The following is a 17,263-nucleotide window of genomic DNA, read 5'->3' on the forward strand; positions in this document are numbered from 1 at the left end:
ACCGGCAGAAAAAGACAGTGCCACGGCTCTATATCTTTTCCACAGCACTTCTTCGTGACTGGCATCATATTTTAATGTTAATCTTTTTTTCCGTCCTTTAGTGGCTTATTTCACGTAAGTGGCTGAATAGGACAATGCTACGGCTCTGCATCCTTTCCATGGCACTTATTCGTAACTAGCATTTCTATTGGTAGTTAATCTATTGTTAAATCTCAGCATTAAGATGGAGGTGGTAATTTTAGGCCACGTTAGAGTAAAACTAGTACAGAGAAATCCAGCTTGCAAATAAAAATAGCAGTGGAAGGGGAGAGGGTGGGGGAGTGGAAGGGGGATGGAGGAGGAGGTGGAGGAACAAGTGGATGATGGGCGTCATGTGGGTAGCGGGTGTGTGGCAGAGGGGGAGGGGGAGGTACACACACACACACACACACACACACACACACACACACACACACACACACACACACACACACACACACACACACACAGGCTACACCTTAAATAAACACGTACAACCAAACCAAACCCTTCACATCTTACCATCCCACCATTCTCTTCTAAATATAAACATCTTGCTAAACATTCCCATATAAACATTCACAGTCATTCATCTTACACCCAAAATATACATAAATTTATCCTATAAACAGGGAAATTCATGTGTAGGTATACAAAAATACACACGCCCCATCGACATATATACACATACACATCCGTTGCACCCAAACGTAAACAGGACATATACACCGCCGTCTCATCGCTTTACACACACACACACACACACACACACACACACACACACATATCTTTACCATACATGAGTCACAGACAAATATAAGGAAAATAATGTTACTGTAGTTTGATTTACTTTTATGAACCGTACCGTAGACCCTTAACTATATATAAATACTTCTCTCCACTAAGAATGATAGTAAGGAGGTACTTGGACACATACCGTAATCTAAACTTATAAAACCACTTTCAAACTTTCTTCTTATTTCCTCAGATATCGATCATTTCCAAATAGGTCGACGATATTTTCCTCCCATTATCTATCCTTTCATACAGGCATCTTACCATATCTTATATCCTGCGAATTATGGCTAAACGATAATCACATACTGAATAATTGATATATAAACAGACAGAGAGATAAACAGAGAGGTTATAGAGATAATGTACCGTACTGGTATATTATCAGACTTCATTAAGCAGTAGCCTTCATACCACACTATCTCCCTGAAGCATTATTATACATCCGTATCAGGTAGCCAAAATGGTAGCCTGGGCAATGCTGGCTTATGACAGCTGGCTTGCTGTGGTAGCCTGTTTGAGATTATCCTAATTAACCACCAGCAGGAGAGCATCAATGTGACACACTCACTACCAGGCTGCATGGCAAAGATCATACGGACAAAAGAAAAGCAGATTAATGCAGTAGGCCAGTGACTATACTAGAATATGACAAGGAGAGTAAAGAAAAAGGCTCTAGGTGGCTGGGAAGAAAGTTATGTAGGCTACAGTATAAGGATGGTGGTGTTGCAGGAGTAGCCTACCCTACCGAAGCTTAGAAATACATGAATGCCTATATGAGACAACCTTAGACACGTTTTAGCCCTGCCAATGCGAAGTGCTATATAAATTAGCTACATCGTCTGGAGGTAAGATGAATCATCTATATAAAAAAAAAATGCCATGGTACTGAAAATGTTAATGAAGTGTGTGTGTGTGTGTGTGTGTGTGTGTGTGTGTGTGTGTGTGTGTGTGTGTGTGTGTGTGTGTTAGACCATAAGAAGAGAGGATAACTTGCAGTAGGCCGGTTGGCCCATGCTACGCAGCTCCAACTGAACAACTACGGTACTAGAATGAGATCTAGTGGTAGCAACAATGTAATAATAAAAGGCGTAACCAGACTAAAAGGGTAAGCTAATGTACAGTATATGAGTGTACCGGTATGTGCGTGTAGTGGACTCCAGATGTGATGATTTGCTACTACCTTCCCTGTTAAATCAATAAACAAAACTACCGGTACCGTACCTGCTTCCGTAAGTGACGCGCCCCATGCTATGAAAACATACCGGTAATAATGAAATAAAAATTAAAGAAAAAGCTCGACACCCTATTCCGCTATGGGATTTAAAGATGATTTAAACCCCATTCTGGTCATTACCTACTGTACCTTCCTACCTTCATTGGATTATAATTATACCGTATTCCTTTAACTTGACTCAAATTTTCATAATTTTGCAACTAACTTCAGGTAGATCTGTGACAGAAAAGACAATACTGCGGCTCTACATCTTCCTTCTTCATGACCATTATCATATTTTTGCACTGATCTTTTGTTATAACCCAGTGTTCAGGATGGAAATATGGCAATTTTTGGCAAAGTTAGAGGGAAAAGGTGTTTGTCAGTCAAATAATATAAACGACTTGATACCGTACTCTGCTCTAAACTTCAAAGACGATCTAGTGCCTTCAACACCCACTTTGCCAGTATATAATCAATAAACACAGTGCAAACATGTTACGCTAAATCTTCTACCAGACTCACCGTACCGTATGAGAGGCTAGATGTTTTGCGATAAATTTCAAAGAGCGTTTACGTCCATTATGGTTTATGAAGGTGACAGTGACATGGTTCCTTGTGGCATTAACCTCATGAACTCGATTATTTATTTATCATTAATTTGTATGTAGCTACTGACGATTTTATTCAGCCTGGGGGACACTTTACGAACTAAATGTAACTAATAACAGGCTACACACAATGTTCATCTGTCTACCTACCTATCTATCTGTGTGTGTGTGTACGGTATAGCGAAGCTGCAATTTCACATAACAGCTATCTAACCTTTCAAGTTCGTAGTCTCCTCAGTGCTGAATAAAATCGTCATCGGAATGAAGGGGTAATATTACAAGCCGTGACTATTCCTGACAGGAGACTTCTAAGCATCTCTGTGATTTAATTTGGATAGGATAAAGATTCTCTTGTATGCAGCTATCCACAGTATCCTATTATCGAGCTGGCATCAATACCGTACCATAATTTTACCCTGTCATGGTCGGGATAACTCTAGTATTCAATTTCCACCAACACTGTATACTGTATTCAGCTGAGAGTGAGTCATGCGATCATGAGTTTGTCAGTACGGTAATATGCAGAACAGATCGCCAAAGATGTTGTGTTACGAATCTCCTAAGGGCTGCAAAGGTTTATAATTCAGTGGCGGGTCAGTACTGCTTACAATTTATATCCAAAATAAACAGTAGCGGGATCGATGTCACATACAAAATAAATCGCTTAGGAAGTCAATACGAATTTCCCTTGGCTACCGGTAAGTCAACAAAAATATGACTCATTATGGCAGTGTTGAAGTGAGTATTTCTTGCGTTATAATCCATATCCAGAATAAACAGCAACGGGCAAGATATCATACACAAAATAAATAGAAAAAGAAACTGTATTACGAACCTTCTACGGCAACATGAATTCATTACTCCAGTGGTGATTTCAGTACTGCTTACGTTACGTTACATATTATATCCAAAATAAACTACCGGGTTCGATGCCACTGTGCAAATTAAATCACTCAGGATGCGGGCTGTCAGCGAGAATATGGCTCATTACTGCAGTGGCGGATTTAGTAGTTCTTGTGCTATAAACCACAAACGAAATACACAATAACAGGCTCGCCGCTCTGTTATATGCAAAATAAATCCCTAAGGGGGAGACGTCACGAACCTCCTAAAGCAAGAATACATCTCAATATTGCTGTGGCGACTTTTAATGCTGTTTAACATACAACTTATACCAAAAATGAACATGATCGGCCCAGTGAATAGGCATCTTGAAATTACCAGTATGCTTATCAGTACCAGGCTGCCCCAATAACGGTACCAGCCAGTAAACATCACAACCGATCTTCTATTCAGTTTCGGAGACTTCGTAACGGCTCCGCCTCGGCGATTTATTCTGGACACTGCACCTCCATATCCTCCTGTGACTTACTGACGCAAATTATGTCGATATTACAAAGGTATAAATAAAATACAAGAAAGTATCATGCTGTGCGCAAAAATATATCGCTATGGAAGATGCGCAACGAAATCTCCCATCCTCTCTTATGCTACAGACGAATCGCTGTTGTCTTACTATATAAATTCAAGTAAAGGGCCATCTATATTAATTTACTGGAGTATGTGTCTGTCAGTTCTTAATAACCTGATCTGTATCCATGTTACAGATCTTTCGAACCGTTGGGTTTTTCTCGTTCTGCTAAGTACGTGCTTAATAATTCGGATATTCTATTTTTTTGGCTACGGTAGGATCAGTTTTTAAAATGAAGGTTTACGATATTCAAAATATCCCCAAATCCACACATAAAAACACGTAGTACTTTCTTTAACTTGGGTAACGCAAAATATATATATTTCATAAGTATGTTACTTTCAAAAAAGAACCGCGTATCAGCCTTTTAAAAACCAATTCCTACAATGTTCTACTTACTTCTAGCTGCCGCGAAGAGATCCTTGACTTCCTTGATGAGGCTCTTGATGGCAGCATTTGTCTGGTCCATCTCCCTTTCATGGGCATGGAGTTTCTCACGGAAGTAAGGACTGTCCGTGAGACACTCCTTAAACTCCAATGGCATCAGCCCCATTTTTATCTCACATCACAACACCAGGGGAAGAAATAAAAACCACTACACCATCACTAGATACGAGCACAAGCATCCACACCCTTGCGCACTGGTCACTTCTCACTCACTGAATCCTCTCCATGTCAACATAAGTATCTAAACCATAAAATTTTCGTATTACACAGTCCAAGCCTACTACAGGAACAGTATTAAAAGAATCTTATTGTATTTGAATATATTTGAAACAAAGAAGCGATTTGCTTTTGAGTTTTAAACTCCTTAAACTGCAAGATTCAGGCGTCTATGACCAACCTACAACCCACTTGTTGATCCGTTTTCTCTTTGAATTCAAGGGTAAACTAAAAAGCATTTTATATGTTCCTCAAGCATCGTTATTCACACATATTAGTTGGAATGGTTGTTAAGTGATGAAAAATAGGCATTACGATAATTATTATGCCTTCTGAAACTGAGATGAACGGATGGAGTCAGTAAACATGAAACTGCGATTTTGAGATGCAACTTGCAAGTGCCCCTCACCCTCCACTTTCCCATTGATGTCACTGATGATAGCGTAATGCTGAAGAATTTTTTTTTTTTTTTATACAGGACGTGACTAATTATTTTATTTGTCTCGTCAACGTCTCACACGCTTTAAGACAATTGATAATTAAATTATTTTCAAAATGATTACGTTTAAGTTTTATATGAAAAGGATATCACTTCGCCCTTTACTTGCATACGACTTTGCATTTGACTTCTCATCGCCTCCTCCCCCCCTCCAAAAGCAAAAGTTCGTCGATGCTTCTCTGCCTGCTGTAGCCATGGAATGTGTTGCACAAAATGTTTATGTACAAGCACTTTGAAGCACACAGTAAAAAGAGAGAGTTAAGAAAAAAAAACTACCCTCTGTTGTTCGGGGAGAAATAAAAAATAATGAAGGCAGAAAGAGCTACCGGCGAACTTCTCCCCATGGCTGTTCATAAATTAAATTTTAGATACGTGCGTCACTGATAGGTATGGTACCGTATAAATTTTGACTCATGAAGGTTCCTACTAATATATGAATGGGCCACTCATTCATTCACCACTCGAGCTCACTGAATTTCATGTAAAAACAACATAGTTCTCATGGGAATGTCCCATTTTCATTGATATACTGAGTAGTGGAAGCTCCGCCTCATTTTAGTACCGGATATACCTTTGTGCTTCCCATTTTATTAAGTTTTCTCATTATCTCACTCCCATCTTAAAACGTCAGGACCAACTCGCTTAACCCCGGGCTCCTACGCTCCTCATGGGACGGCATAGGACTGTGTGATAGATGGTTGGATTCTCATTATCATGGTGCTAGAGAGGGACGCCATGTGGTGACATGGTATAACCAAGTGGCTCAGTTACATGATTAAACAAACATCCCTCAGCTACTTTCCTGTCCCCTGAAAGTAGTAAGGAGGACTGCAGAAGAGGAACTTTAGCCTGCAGTTCACTGGATCTCTTTCAGACAAACCTGGGGTTGCAACTACATCTCCTCCTCTCAATATCATATTCCACTCTTCCCAAGGTTAACCTATTCCATCTGATTACACATTTTCAAAAGTGTGGAGAGAATTTCTGAACTGGAGGGGTTGCATGTAACTTCATTAACCCCTTCGGTTTGATTTCTTTTTATTCATGCTACCTTCAGGCGATTTCATTCATGCTAGGGAGATCTTTCTCGTCAGGAGGTTCATGAAGGCAATATCTAACCCCTCCAATTCAAAATCTCTCCAGATCTGAATAAAATCATCTGGTGGTAGCAAGTGTAAATGGAAATAATACATAAGCAGAATGAAGTAGTTAATTTTCCACAGCTACAAGTTTAATAAGTGCCATCTGGAAGCAGAAAAAATACGCTTAAACTCTTTGACTCCACTGATTTCATGTAAACTAAGTAAAATTGTATATCATGCTGAAATATGATGTGAAAGTCTTTTCTTTTTCTGCTATGTTGTTTTCACTTTAACTTGGCATAAAACTGCCATCTCTTTGTCTTGAATGCTGGGTTGTACCAAAATATAACTTGATTATGATGCTAGTAATGAAAAAGGGCTATGGAAGGGATGTAGCCTAACTGTTGTCTTTCTGCCAGTGAGCTACATGAAATAAGCTTCAGGACAAAAATCTGGGTTAAGGTGAAAGAATTATACTCTCTTTATAATAGCCTTTAATTGTTTTGCTGTCCTAGGTATCTTTTAAGCTTAGAAAAATTTATTTTAACTGAAATAATATATAAAGTACGAAATTTGTGGTCCAAGGGTTAACTACACTTGGTTTATGGGGTTTAGGCAATTCTTAAGCTTCAGCAGTTTAATTCTGACCATTCCTTTAATTCACTTATGTATTAGAAAAAAGAGGTACAGTACTGTGTTGTGACAATGTACTACTTTATCTAAACGTACTGTACTCAACCAACTTCACAAATTCTTACTGCTATGAAGGAGTGAAGGAATGGGAATATAAATGAGGTATGTTAACAGTACAGTGTATTATTTCCTCTGCCATTTTACTGTTGTCAGTATATATTATATAAAACACAGTACAACTAATGTTAGATGCCCATGTTTGAAAGATTAATCTCACTTTGCTTTTTCAAACTTTATTAAACCATACTCAGTTTCTTCTCCCAGATTTCACACATTTACCTGAATACCAGAAAATATACATGATACTAATACAGACTGGGACATCTAAAAATTATTAACAGACCAGTACATCTAAAAATTATTAACAGACCAGTACATCTAAAAAATATTAACATATACCAAAAGATTGGATGACATTTTGTCTGTATCAGTTAAGATTCAGTGAACAATATTCTGTGCAACTGTGAGAACAAAACTTCAATGCACAGAAATGCAAGACAAATATATGCCAGCAGCTGAAAATCCTTGAGCAGGGGGTGAACTAAAGTTATGGCCATTCCGTGAAATAATGACAACAACAAAAAGCCTGTCATACCATTTGTGGTTAACCCAAATGCTCCACCAATATTGCTGAGGGTGTACCTTGCTCTAACTCTCAGTCCAAGGTAGCCATGAATATGGTTCTCCCTTGCTCAAGAAATTCCAGCTGCAGGTGTACATACTGAATTGCAACTATACAGTCCCGTTACAATCTGGCTCAAGGTAAGGTACTGAACTTTATTTGTCTTTAAGACTAGTAAAATTCCCCCCAAAAGTCTGATCTTTCATTGCTGGTTCAAAGGTCTGCAACTTGAATAATAATATTTTACAGTACAGCACTTCAAAACCAATACAACAGCAAACTTCTTGCTTACTTCAGCAATATTGAAATGCCCTGAATAATATTTGCCAAATTCATCAGATACTTGATAGAGCAGCATAGTTCTCTTTAAAAGTAGTCAACCTTGGCCAATACTGTATAAATAATGAGGACAACAGAATATCACATAGTATTTTATCCTATGTAATTAAACACAGCATTTATCACCAGTGGCAGAGGATGATATTGTTACACAATATAATACTGTATTGCCATAATCCAGAGTATGTAGATACAGAGTAACATAATTCCATGCTGAGTGGGTGAGAATGAAAAGTACCAGTACCATCTACCTACACTGCTGAGCTGTATTAACACACTTGGTGACAGTTCTCTCCTAATCTGAATAACTTGCATCATTTTTAAATATGGCTCGGGATAGTATATTGACAATATTTTTTGAAAGTCTGTATGCTTAAAAGCAACCAAAAGTGGCTGGTTTTCTCATAACAGCATGCTGTGCTGCATTCATGCACTGCAGGGGAATTATATGATTTCTTAGCAAGCAACTAGGAAGTGTAATCACCACTACATAAGCCAATCAGCACTAGGTATCTTGATTTTTTTTTTCTTTCATCACCTGTAATCACTCTTTTTCAACTGCATCTCATACTGTAGGGGTTCCAAACTTGTATGTAGTGAAAATCTTATATATGTTCTGTAGTTTGCAAACTAAAATATATATATGAATTAATTACCGTAATTAAAAATGGGCTTTCAAATATACTCTATATTGATAAATTACTCTAACTGGAATGGGCTTTCAAATGCATGTTCCAAATTTGCATGTATCCTATCTGGTGGTAGCAGTATAATATAAAACAAAAATTACCACACTTAAAGGGTTAACGGAATAAATTAGGTTTTATCTAAGATGAATATAACAGTGGCTGTGGTGAACCCTCATAATGAAGTGGTTGTTGTTTCTGTTATTGTAGCCCCAGATTCATCTAGAGCTGAACTCAGTGGACTGCAGACTGAAGATTCCCTTCTGCAGTCTACCATCCTCCTTTCAGGAGACAGAGAGGCAGATGAGTGGCATTTGTATAATCAGGCCACTCTGCTATCTAGTTATATAGTGCCACCATTGGAAGGGATCTCTCTTCAGTAACAATGAAAGGATAAATGTCGCCATTAACACGGACAGCATTGTAATTTAATTCTAGCTACCGTCAGCTTTATTCAGACTGCAAGATACCCATTCCAGTGAAGGTGTTGAAGACAACAGTACTTCACTTTTCTTCTACATATGCTTGACATAAGGCAAATCTGGAGGGAATTTTACTCATACTATGGCATAATAAATTTACAATACTTCATGCAATGATATTTCAAACTGCAAATAAATCATTACAAATAAACCAATTGTCTATTATATCTCCAAAGTATGTGTGTCTTTTTTTCACAAAATCTTGTCCTAAGAAATACAGACTAGAGAAAGGTTTTGATACAAAAAACAAAGGACATAGGCCTTTAACCCACTGTATGTAAAGTTCACCTCCATCTCACTTCCCAGATGCAAACTCTCCTACTCAGTCTTTTTTTGTTGCCATGTTCTTCTCTCCCATGCTCTCTTGGTTCTGCTATCCTGTTTAACTAGGATGTTTTTTCTTCAGCATATTCTTGACAGCTGACAATTTAATTCTGCTTAGCACTGAATTTTCAAACTAGAGAGGTTAGACATCATGTACCTTTAATATACTTCATAAACTCCATGAATCCAGGGGCCTTTTTCTGCCTAGTCTTGCTCCTACTCATTGATTTTATTAAGCTCAGGAGAGATTTTTTGAACTGTGGGGGTTAGATACAGTCTCTATTTGCTCCTTCACCACTGGGGTTTGGTCCTAAGTTCAACAAAATCGTCCAGCAACAACAAGAGTAAACTACGAAAAAATATGTAACTGGATTGAAGGGGCTAATAGAAGCTTTCCTAAGCTGAATAAACTGTAACTGTCTGGTACCAGCAAAAATAAATTTAAAACTGTCACCTGGATTCAAGGAATTAAATATTTACTGCCCTTTAGCTTTCTCTCCCTCCACTTCCTCATCATCTTCATCTTCCTCATCATCCTCTTCATCAGACTCATCATCATCGTCCTCTTCATCATCATCATAATAATTATAGGAATAATCATAACCAGTGGCTCCTCCACCATCATCGTCATCATCCTCATCATCAATACCACCTTGCTGGCGACCAAATTTGTGTGTACGAGCTGGAAAGAAACAACAACATTTAATATTGTTGAATTCTAAACCCTCCATACGAACTACAGTACAATACTACACTTCTATATAAACTAATCATCATCTTCATCCTCTATAAATTACAAACCTTATATTTAACCAAAGGTTTAACATACACCTAAAAGTGTGATCTGTAAAACTGTCATGGATGGAAGACAATGGAAAATTCTTATCAACCATCTACCTTACTAATAGGCTCAATCAGTTTAGACTTGCTCCTTTAAGTTAATAATCTACCTATTTATCTACTGCCAGACACCATAATCCCACTGGGGCGACCGTTCGTCTTTGAGATAGTTGTTTTAAGGGTATGGGCACTAACCCTCCACCAACCCACTTGCTGACACATAGGGAACACATACAGGTTGGTTATATGGTTACCACCCAGGCTTACAGGACACCATTTGGCTTGTCACTCAATGTAAAGCCCCCTAAAGAGGAATAAACACAATACAGACATCAACATACTGAAGAGGTAAAAAAGAAAAATTTAATCTGACAGAACAGGTAAAACCCTTCCCTAAACTCACTGGACATGCTGAGTTCTTTGGTTTCCTCAGTGTCAAAGCCACACTTTGGACAAGGCAACTTCTGGCGGTTATCATACTTGACTCCCTTCCGCCGCACGTGCTCCTCACAGTAACACGTCTTGCACCGCAGGCACGAGTACTGACCATGACGATTACATGACAAGCCTGCAACACAATGGTACACATTAGCGATAAAAATAACCAAAAGAAAGCATCAACTTCAAGTGAAAGAGTACTGTACTGTACTTAGCCTAAATGAGTTACAGAAAATCTGATAAGGTAGATATGTGGTATGAAGAATACCGGTAGTACAGGTTATGTTAAGTCATGCACCTAAGGTACGGCTATGGGCCATGACAATTACATGACAAACTTGCAACATGGCTGTGGACATCAGTAATCAAAATGTTGTACTTCAACAGAAAAAGTCTGCTTGAGGTGTAAAAATATACAGTACAGAAGTCAACCCTGAGTTACAGAACAAAAAATATAAATTTTGACAATTACATTACATGATAAACATGACACAAAACAGTATACATTAGTACTGTTATCAGTAAATGTGAAAAGATGGCATGCCCCTCTTAATCTTATCCATGCTGCTACCAAGAGATTTTATCCATCCATTCATCCATCAGCTAATCCTACATTGCCCCATGAGGAGTGTAGGAGCCTGGGGCTTGGCAAGTTGGTCCTGACATTTAAGATGAGTGACAAGCCTCACTCATCCCTGTGTGGCATTACGTAAGCAATAAATCCCAACCACACTGCCATATCAGTATCACCATATGAAGGAGTCTCTCCTGAACAAGTATAAGTAATACAGTATGCTGATGAAAGGTATAAGAACAAGTGCATACAGTCAATCCTCCTTATATATCTGGGAAGTGTTTGAAAATATCACAACTTTCTCCAAACAGTATACTGCTGGTGCTGTAATTTAGAAGAACAGGCAAATCAGCTTTATAGGTAACACTGGAACTTCAGTAAGAAAATTTTCTACGTTGTGTTCTAGACTTCATGGCAAAAAATTTGAACAACAATGACAATTTACTGTAAACAAGACCATCATCATACTGACCTCTTTTTACCAACTATGGATGTAGTGGGTTATGGTATTATAATTATGTTACTGTTGTTTTGGCTCCAGGTTCATCTGGTCATAAGCCCAGTGGACTGCAGGAAACAGACCATTTTTGACGGATACTATTCGGGGTCTTCTCTAACATTCCTGGATGGCAGAACTGCCTGGATATAAAAATGATGTGCCTCATAAACTCCCTCTCTATCCCCTTAATGGAGGATATTGAGCTATAAATTCTGTTTCAAAATATCACCAACAGAACTTACACTTGAATGATTCCTGCTCGAGAACTTGACATGAAGCTTGGTGCTCAAACTGGTCATCCTCACACAAGAAGTTTTGGCAGTAATGACACCGGAAGATACGACCTCCATGGCTCCACACCTGAAAAAAAATAAATAAATAAATATCTTGTGCAATATAAGTACTATATTGTATAAAAAGAAAATAAAAGTGCATCTATGTTGTCTATTAAGCTTCTTCCTCATAGTGAACAGACAATGAAAAGCCATGTGTGTGTATGAAAATACATGCAACAAGCTAAATGCACAAACCATTCCTGAGCATGGATTCATAATACATTACTTAGATGATGGAAATGATGTATAAAAAACTGATTTGGTGAACAACTATTCTGTGCATAATACAGTTTGAATGAATCTAAACCAGTTCCTGTATTATCCACGAAACAAAACAGTTCACTGATGCCACATTTACATTTGAAGCTCAGCATAATCAAGGGATGACTATACCTGTCATTAGGGGTAGTGTACTGCCAAATAGTGTGGCATTTTCATTACATGCTAAAATTTGTTTAGTTTCGTTTTTGAAGGCTCCAACATGCTTGCATGCGTCGGCTTGGTCACTTAATGGTGGCTCTCCATGCTGCTCGATCTATGGCAGCCTCCAAGTTCATGCCCCTAACCCTGAGGTCACACTTAATGACCTCATCCCGCGTCTTTCCCGGTCTACCCCTCGCAACACCTCCCCACCCACCCCCACCCCCCCCAAAAAAAAAAAAAAAAATACAGTACATCTCAAATAAGCTCTGGACAAAGAAAGTATGATCTATAAATACAGTATGATAAATACAGTACCAGTACTCACATCACGCTCACACTCGTTACAAATTGCATCCATGAGAGGACAAGTGCAGGCATGAGTCTGAAGACATTTTCTACCATGGCACACCCAGGCCTCACAGAAATCACAGATAGCTCCCTGCAACAGTACCATTACTATTAGTGACAGTACACTGGAGAAATGTAACGGCAAGCTTAACATCACTTTAAGTCTATATGCACGACACTACCCCAAACCTATAGTAACTGAATAGAAGAAGAGATGAGCAATGGCTTTAATAAATCATGTTATATCTATTTCTCCACACTAATTCTTGTATATGACAGCTCGGTAACATATTTCATTCCTGAGATAAAAGAGAGAGAATATTATTGCATTATTGCAACCCCTTCTTCCACAAGTATTAGCACTGATCAAAGATGTTATGAAGTTTGACTTGGATTTTATAGAACACTTTACACTGATGAATAAAATATAACAAAAGTTACTTGATAAATATAGCTTTTAAAAGAAAAATAAAAAATATTAGCATTGTAAAAGAAAAATCAAGATGACTATTTTAGCATTTTGCTTCAAACAAGTGCTGGAGAGAGATGCTCTGATGTGGTGGCACTGTTATATGGTAATTGGTCATTCAAGCTGCCTGGCTATACAAAAATCTCTTAACTAAAGATATCTCCCTGTACATTGGAGAGGAGGATGGTGGACTGTCGGAGAAGGGCAACTTCAGCGTGCAGTCCACCAGGTTCACATTACATATGAACCTGAGGCTACAACTATTATTACCCAGTACTACTACATGGTAATCATATAGCCAAACTATGGCATCTGGTGGTTTAGTGGGTAATGAGGGCACTCCAATAAGACAGCCTGGGCAGGTTTATATCCAAGGGATGGTTGGGTATTGCTCACATAATGCCACCCAGGGATGAGTGAGGTTGGTCACTCTCATCTTAAATATCAGGACCAACTTGCCTAGCCCAAGGCTCCTATGCCTATCATGGGGCAATATTGGATTTGATGATGATGATAATGGATACTTCACACAAGTTTCTTACAGTCCCAACTGATGATATAAACACAATGAAACAAAAAAACAAATATCTTCCCAAAATAACACTGAATGCCTCAACATTGCTCCTCCTCCATTCAACACTACTGTACACTTCACAAACATGTACACAAACTCATGCCACCATACACATTCAAAACCTCCACCAACCATCCTTCATGAAAGCTACACCTGACCCTCCATATTGAAAAGTCTATCTTTAGCTAAATAAAATCATCTGGATATAGCTAAAACAGAATAAGAAATACATCATTAAAATAAAACGGGTTAAACTACTCACCACCATGCCGAGTCCAGTTGTGTATGTACCTGGGTGCTTGACCACACAGTCTCCAGTCTTCAGCATACATTTAACCTTGCCACAATGGGCACACATTGGCAGCCGCTGCACTGACTGGCAGAAGTAACAGAAGGCTCGGTTCTTCTGACGACGCTGGCACTTGTCACACTCCTGGAACACAAAGCATGGAAATGGGGCATTCATAATTTTGATATAGCTAGCTACTTATTTTATGTTTAACAACGGCACAAACCTGGCAAAAAACTACTGAATAACTTTCTTACACATCTTTAAATGTGCATACTGGAAATATGATGACAATGTAATCTGCACTGCAACCATATGTGAGGTTAGCTTATGTTTTTCTGCAACTTTCATTCTTATAAACATTATTATGACCCAAGAAATAATTAACTAGAATGTGACAATGACTTTTTGGTAAACCAGACGAGCAAAACATGGAATAAACTGCTGAGAAGAGATCAAGCTATGGGTTAACAGGTAGCAAATCATGCAGCCTGTAGCAAGCCATAAGGTATTTATAGGAAAGGATGTTAGACAACAATCACGACAAAGTTACAATCATTTGCCTTATCTATCTATGCCTTATCATTTTTCAATATAAAACACAGGTTAATCAGAAAATGGCTACAGTGTGCAGTGGGGTACACTCTTATGTTAAATCTACATTAGCTACTAACTTTACATTCCCCCCAAACTAATGGTTGCCATATGTGAGGAGAGTTGCGAGTCCAGGTGATTTCAAAACCTATTGGTATTAAACATGTCCTCAACCAGAATTGCTATGCTGTAGGAATAAAATACCACTGAAGATATTCTCAACTGCACAACTGCTTTCTGATCACCCTATCATACTGAGCCGTATTTAGCTTACAACTGGACTGGTACAAATACAGAATACATCTTTTTAATAAAAGAAATGCACTGGCAGTCCATAACCTATGTCAGCAAGTGTACACATGCTCTCACCATGACAGCATTGCATGGCAAGTCAGCAAGGGAACGGTTGGCTCGACCCTTCCTTAGTTCCTTCTGCCGAGCCTTCTGTTTCTCGGCTTTCTTCCTCTGACCTGTCTTTTTCTTGGGCATTCTGATGACTCCTGCAAATGAGATTAAAGAGTAAAAGTTCAAGAAATGTGTACAGGCAGTCTACATTATATCAGGAGCTCTGCAGAGTACAGGTACTTTAATGTGCCATAAGCTTACTAATAATGGTAGTACTGATTTCATATGATAAATTTCCAGTGGTAAATGGGTGGCTACTTGTGTATTTATGCCGTCACTGTAATGTATTGTTTACCTTCACTCTAACTCCTCAGACAATTATATTTAGCTTAAGAAAGCGTCTCTGAATTGACAGACTTAGGTATAGCCTTCATTAAACCTTTAACTCCTGACTTGAAGAAAGTAATCTGGTAGCAACAAAAATAAATCCTCCTCATACTGAAGCGGTTAATACTGGATTACTTCAGCAACAACTGGTTTCATTGGCTGTACTAACTCACATTTATTACAGTCTCCCAGTATTCCGGCCTTAGCTTTCCTCTACACAGTTTATATAATGTTTTTTTTGGTATGATATTAATGTACTGGTGTAAGTTCATACAATAATAAGGAACTCAATACGAGGATACAAGAATATACTGTCAAAGTGCTTACTTAGAGGCAACCGTAAGTCCTAGCAGCACATTTAATACTGCTATATATGCAAGTTGTACAGTTTAAATGTATATACAAACTGAAAACAACGTATTAACCTTAATAAACGCAGAAAAAAGTAGACACCCCCTCACCCGACTAGCAGTGTGGTATGAGACACATTTGTAGCACTTACTTCTTCTCCACGTTTTTCGAAAAATCTACAGATATCAGAGTGTTTAGTAATATTGTATGATTCATTTGAAGTGCTGCAAAGATGCTAAAGTATATAAAACCTAAATCAGACATACCAATTGGTATATTTATTAATCACCAGTTATCTCCCAAAACTGTATCGGATGCCTGGCCTGTGTTTACTTCTGGGTCACTAAACACAGCCCGGTATTATAGTGGGAAATTTACAAAAGTAATTTGTTGAACAAGAATTGATAGTCATATAGTTGATGTATTCCAAAAATCTTACTTTAATCAACATCGCCAGCTTTCTTGCAGGCAACCAGTTACCCAGCAAATAGATGATTGGTGGTTCAGTGGGTTCAGGCGATCCAACTGCATGTAGCCCATTAAGTACTTAAATCGAAAGGAGGACTGCGGTTTATTTCTCGTATGAGGACACTCAAGGAAGTGCGACTGATCATTTTCGTCTTAAATGTCTGAAACGTGTGGCATAACCCCGGAACTTTATCCTCTGATGGTCAATGAGGTAGAAGCGGGTTGTAAAGGTCAGTATAGCGAATAATAATACAGTAGCAGTAGTAGTAGTAGTAGTAGCTACGAGGGGAAGTTGCTGTAATCTATGTGTTTTCTGCAGGAGGAACAAAAAAAGGACAATACAGAATTTTCCAGTGTCAAGTTCATCCCCCCAAAAGTAACTTAAGCTACAGCAGAATCGATGTGTGTGTGTGTGTGTGTGACGTAATTTCTAGTAATATCACCCGGTGTTTTGTGTGACGGCGACTTAATCTTTTTGACACATTCCTGTTCAAATCCCATTACTGATAAGATCTTATATAGGGAGGAGAGGCGGGATGGAGGGTGGGGGATTCAGGAGTCCTATTTATAAACATTTTTTGAGCTTAGAGGAGAGAGGGGGTGCTCAACATTCTTATAAATTATTGATCTTTGTACCCCTTCATTCCGAGTAAGTGGTACCGCAGAGGAGCTCCTTCATGTGGTGGCACTGATATAGCTGGATTGTGGACCTGCCCAGGTATACAAACGTCCCTCAGCTGTCTCCCTATCCCACTCCCCCGAAAGGAGGATGGTGGGCTGCAGGAGAGGAGTAACATCAAATACTATTACTACTACTACTACTACTAT

General features: G+C 38.6%; 2 protein-coding genes across 3 annotated transcripts in view; both read right to left on the minus strand.

Annotated features, from left to right (window-relative positions):
- Graf (GTPase regulator associated with FAK) overlaps nt 1-4,664 on the minus strand; it is a 222,567-nt gene extending 217,903 nt beyond the window's left edge. The window contains exon 1 of the mRNA XM_080276959.1: nt 4,511-4,664. Coding sequence (XP_080133085.1) covers nt 4,511-4,664 — 154 coding nt within the window. The remainder of the gene's footprint in view (nt 1-4,510) is intronic.
- Nucleotides 4,665-7,265: 2,601 nt separating this feature from the next.
- Nucleotides 7,266-16,295, minus strand: Noa36 (zinc finger protein 330 homolog Noa36). 2 transcript variants are annotated; one of them, XM_080276868.1, is made up of 7 exons: nt 16,234-16,295; nt 15,254-15,384; nt 14,264-14,434; nt 12,936-13,049; nt 12,095-12,212; nt 10,745-10,909; nt 7,266-10,183 (listed from the first exon to the last, which is right to left on the minus strand). In XM_080276868.1, exons 2-7 carry the CDS (start codon nt 15,371-15,373, stop codon nt 9,978-9,980), a joined length of 894 nt encoding a protein of 297 aa, XP_080132994.1. In that variant the 5' UTR covers nt 15,374-15,384; nt 16,234-16,295; the 3' UTR covers nt 7,266-9,977. The 2 variants fall into 2 exon arrangements, with proteins under 2 accessions (XP_080132994.1, XP_080132995.1); XM_080276869.1 differs by lacking the exon at nt 16,234-16,295 and adding an exon at nt 16,042-16,087.
- Between the last annotated feature and the right edge of the window lie 968 nt (nt 16,296-17,263).

This window comes from Coenobita brevimanus, chromosome 67 (genome assembly GCF_032717465.1).
Source record: "Coenobita brevimanus isolate Jiangsu-jjx chromosome 67, ASM3271746v2, whole genome shotgun sequence".
In the NCBI taxonomy this organism is placed as follows: domain Eukaryota; kingdom Metazoa; phylum Arthropoda; class Malacostraca; order Decapoda; family Coenobitidae; genus Coenobita; species Coenobita brevimanus.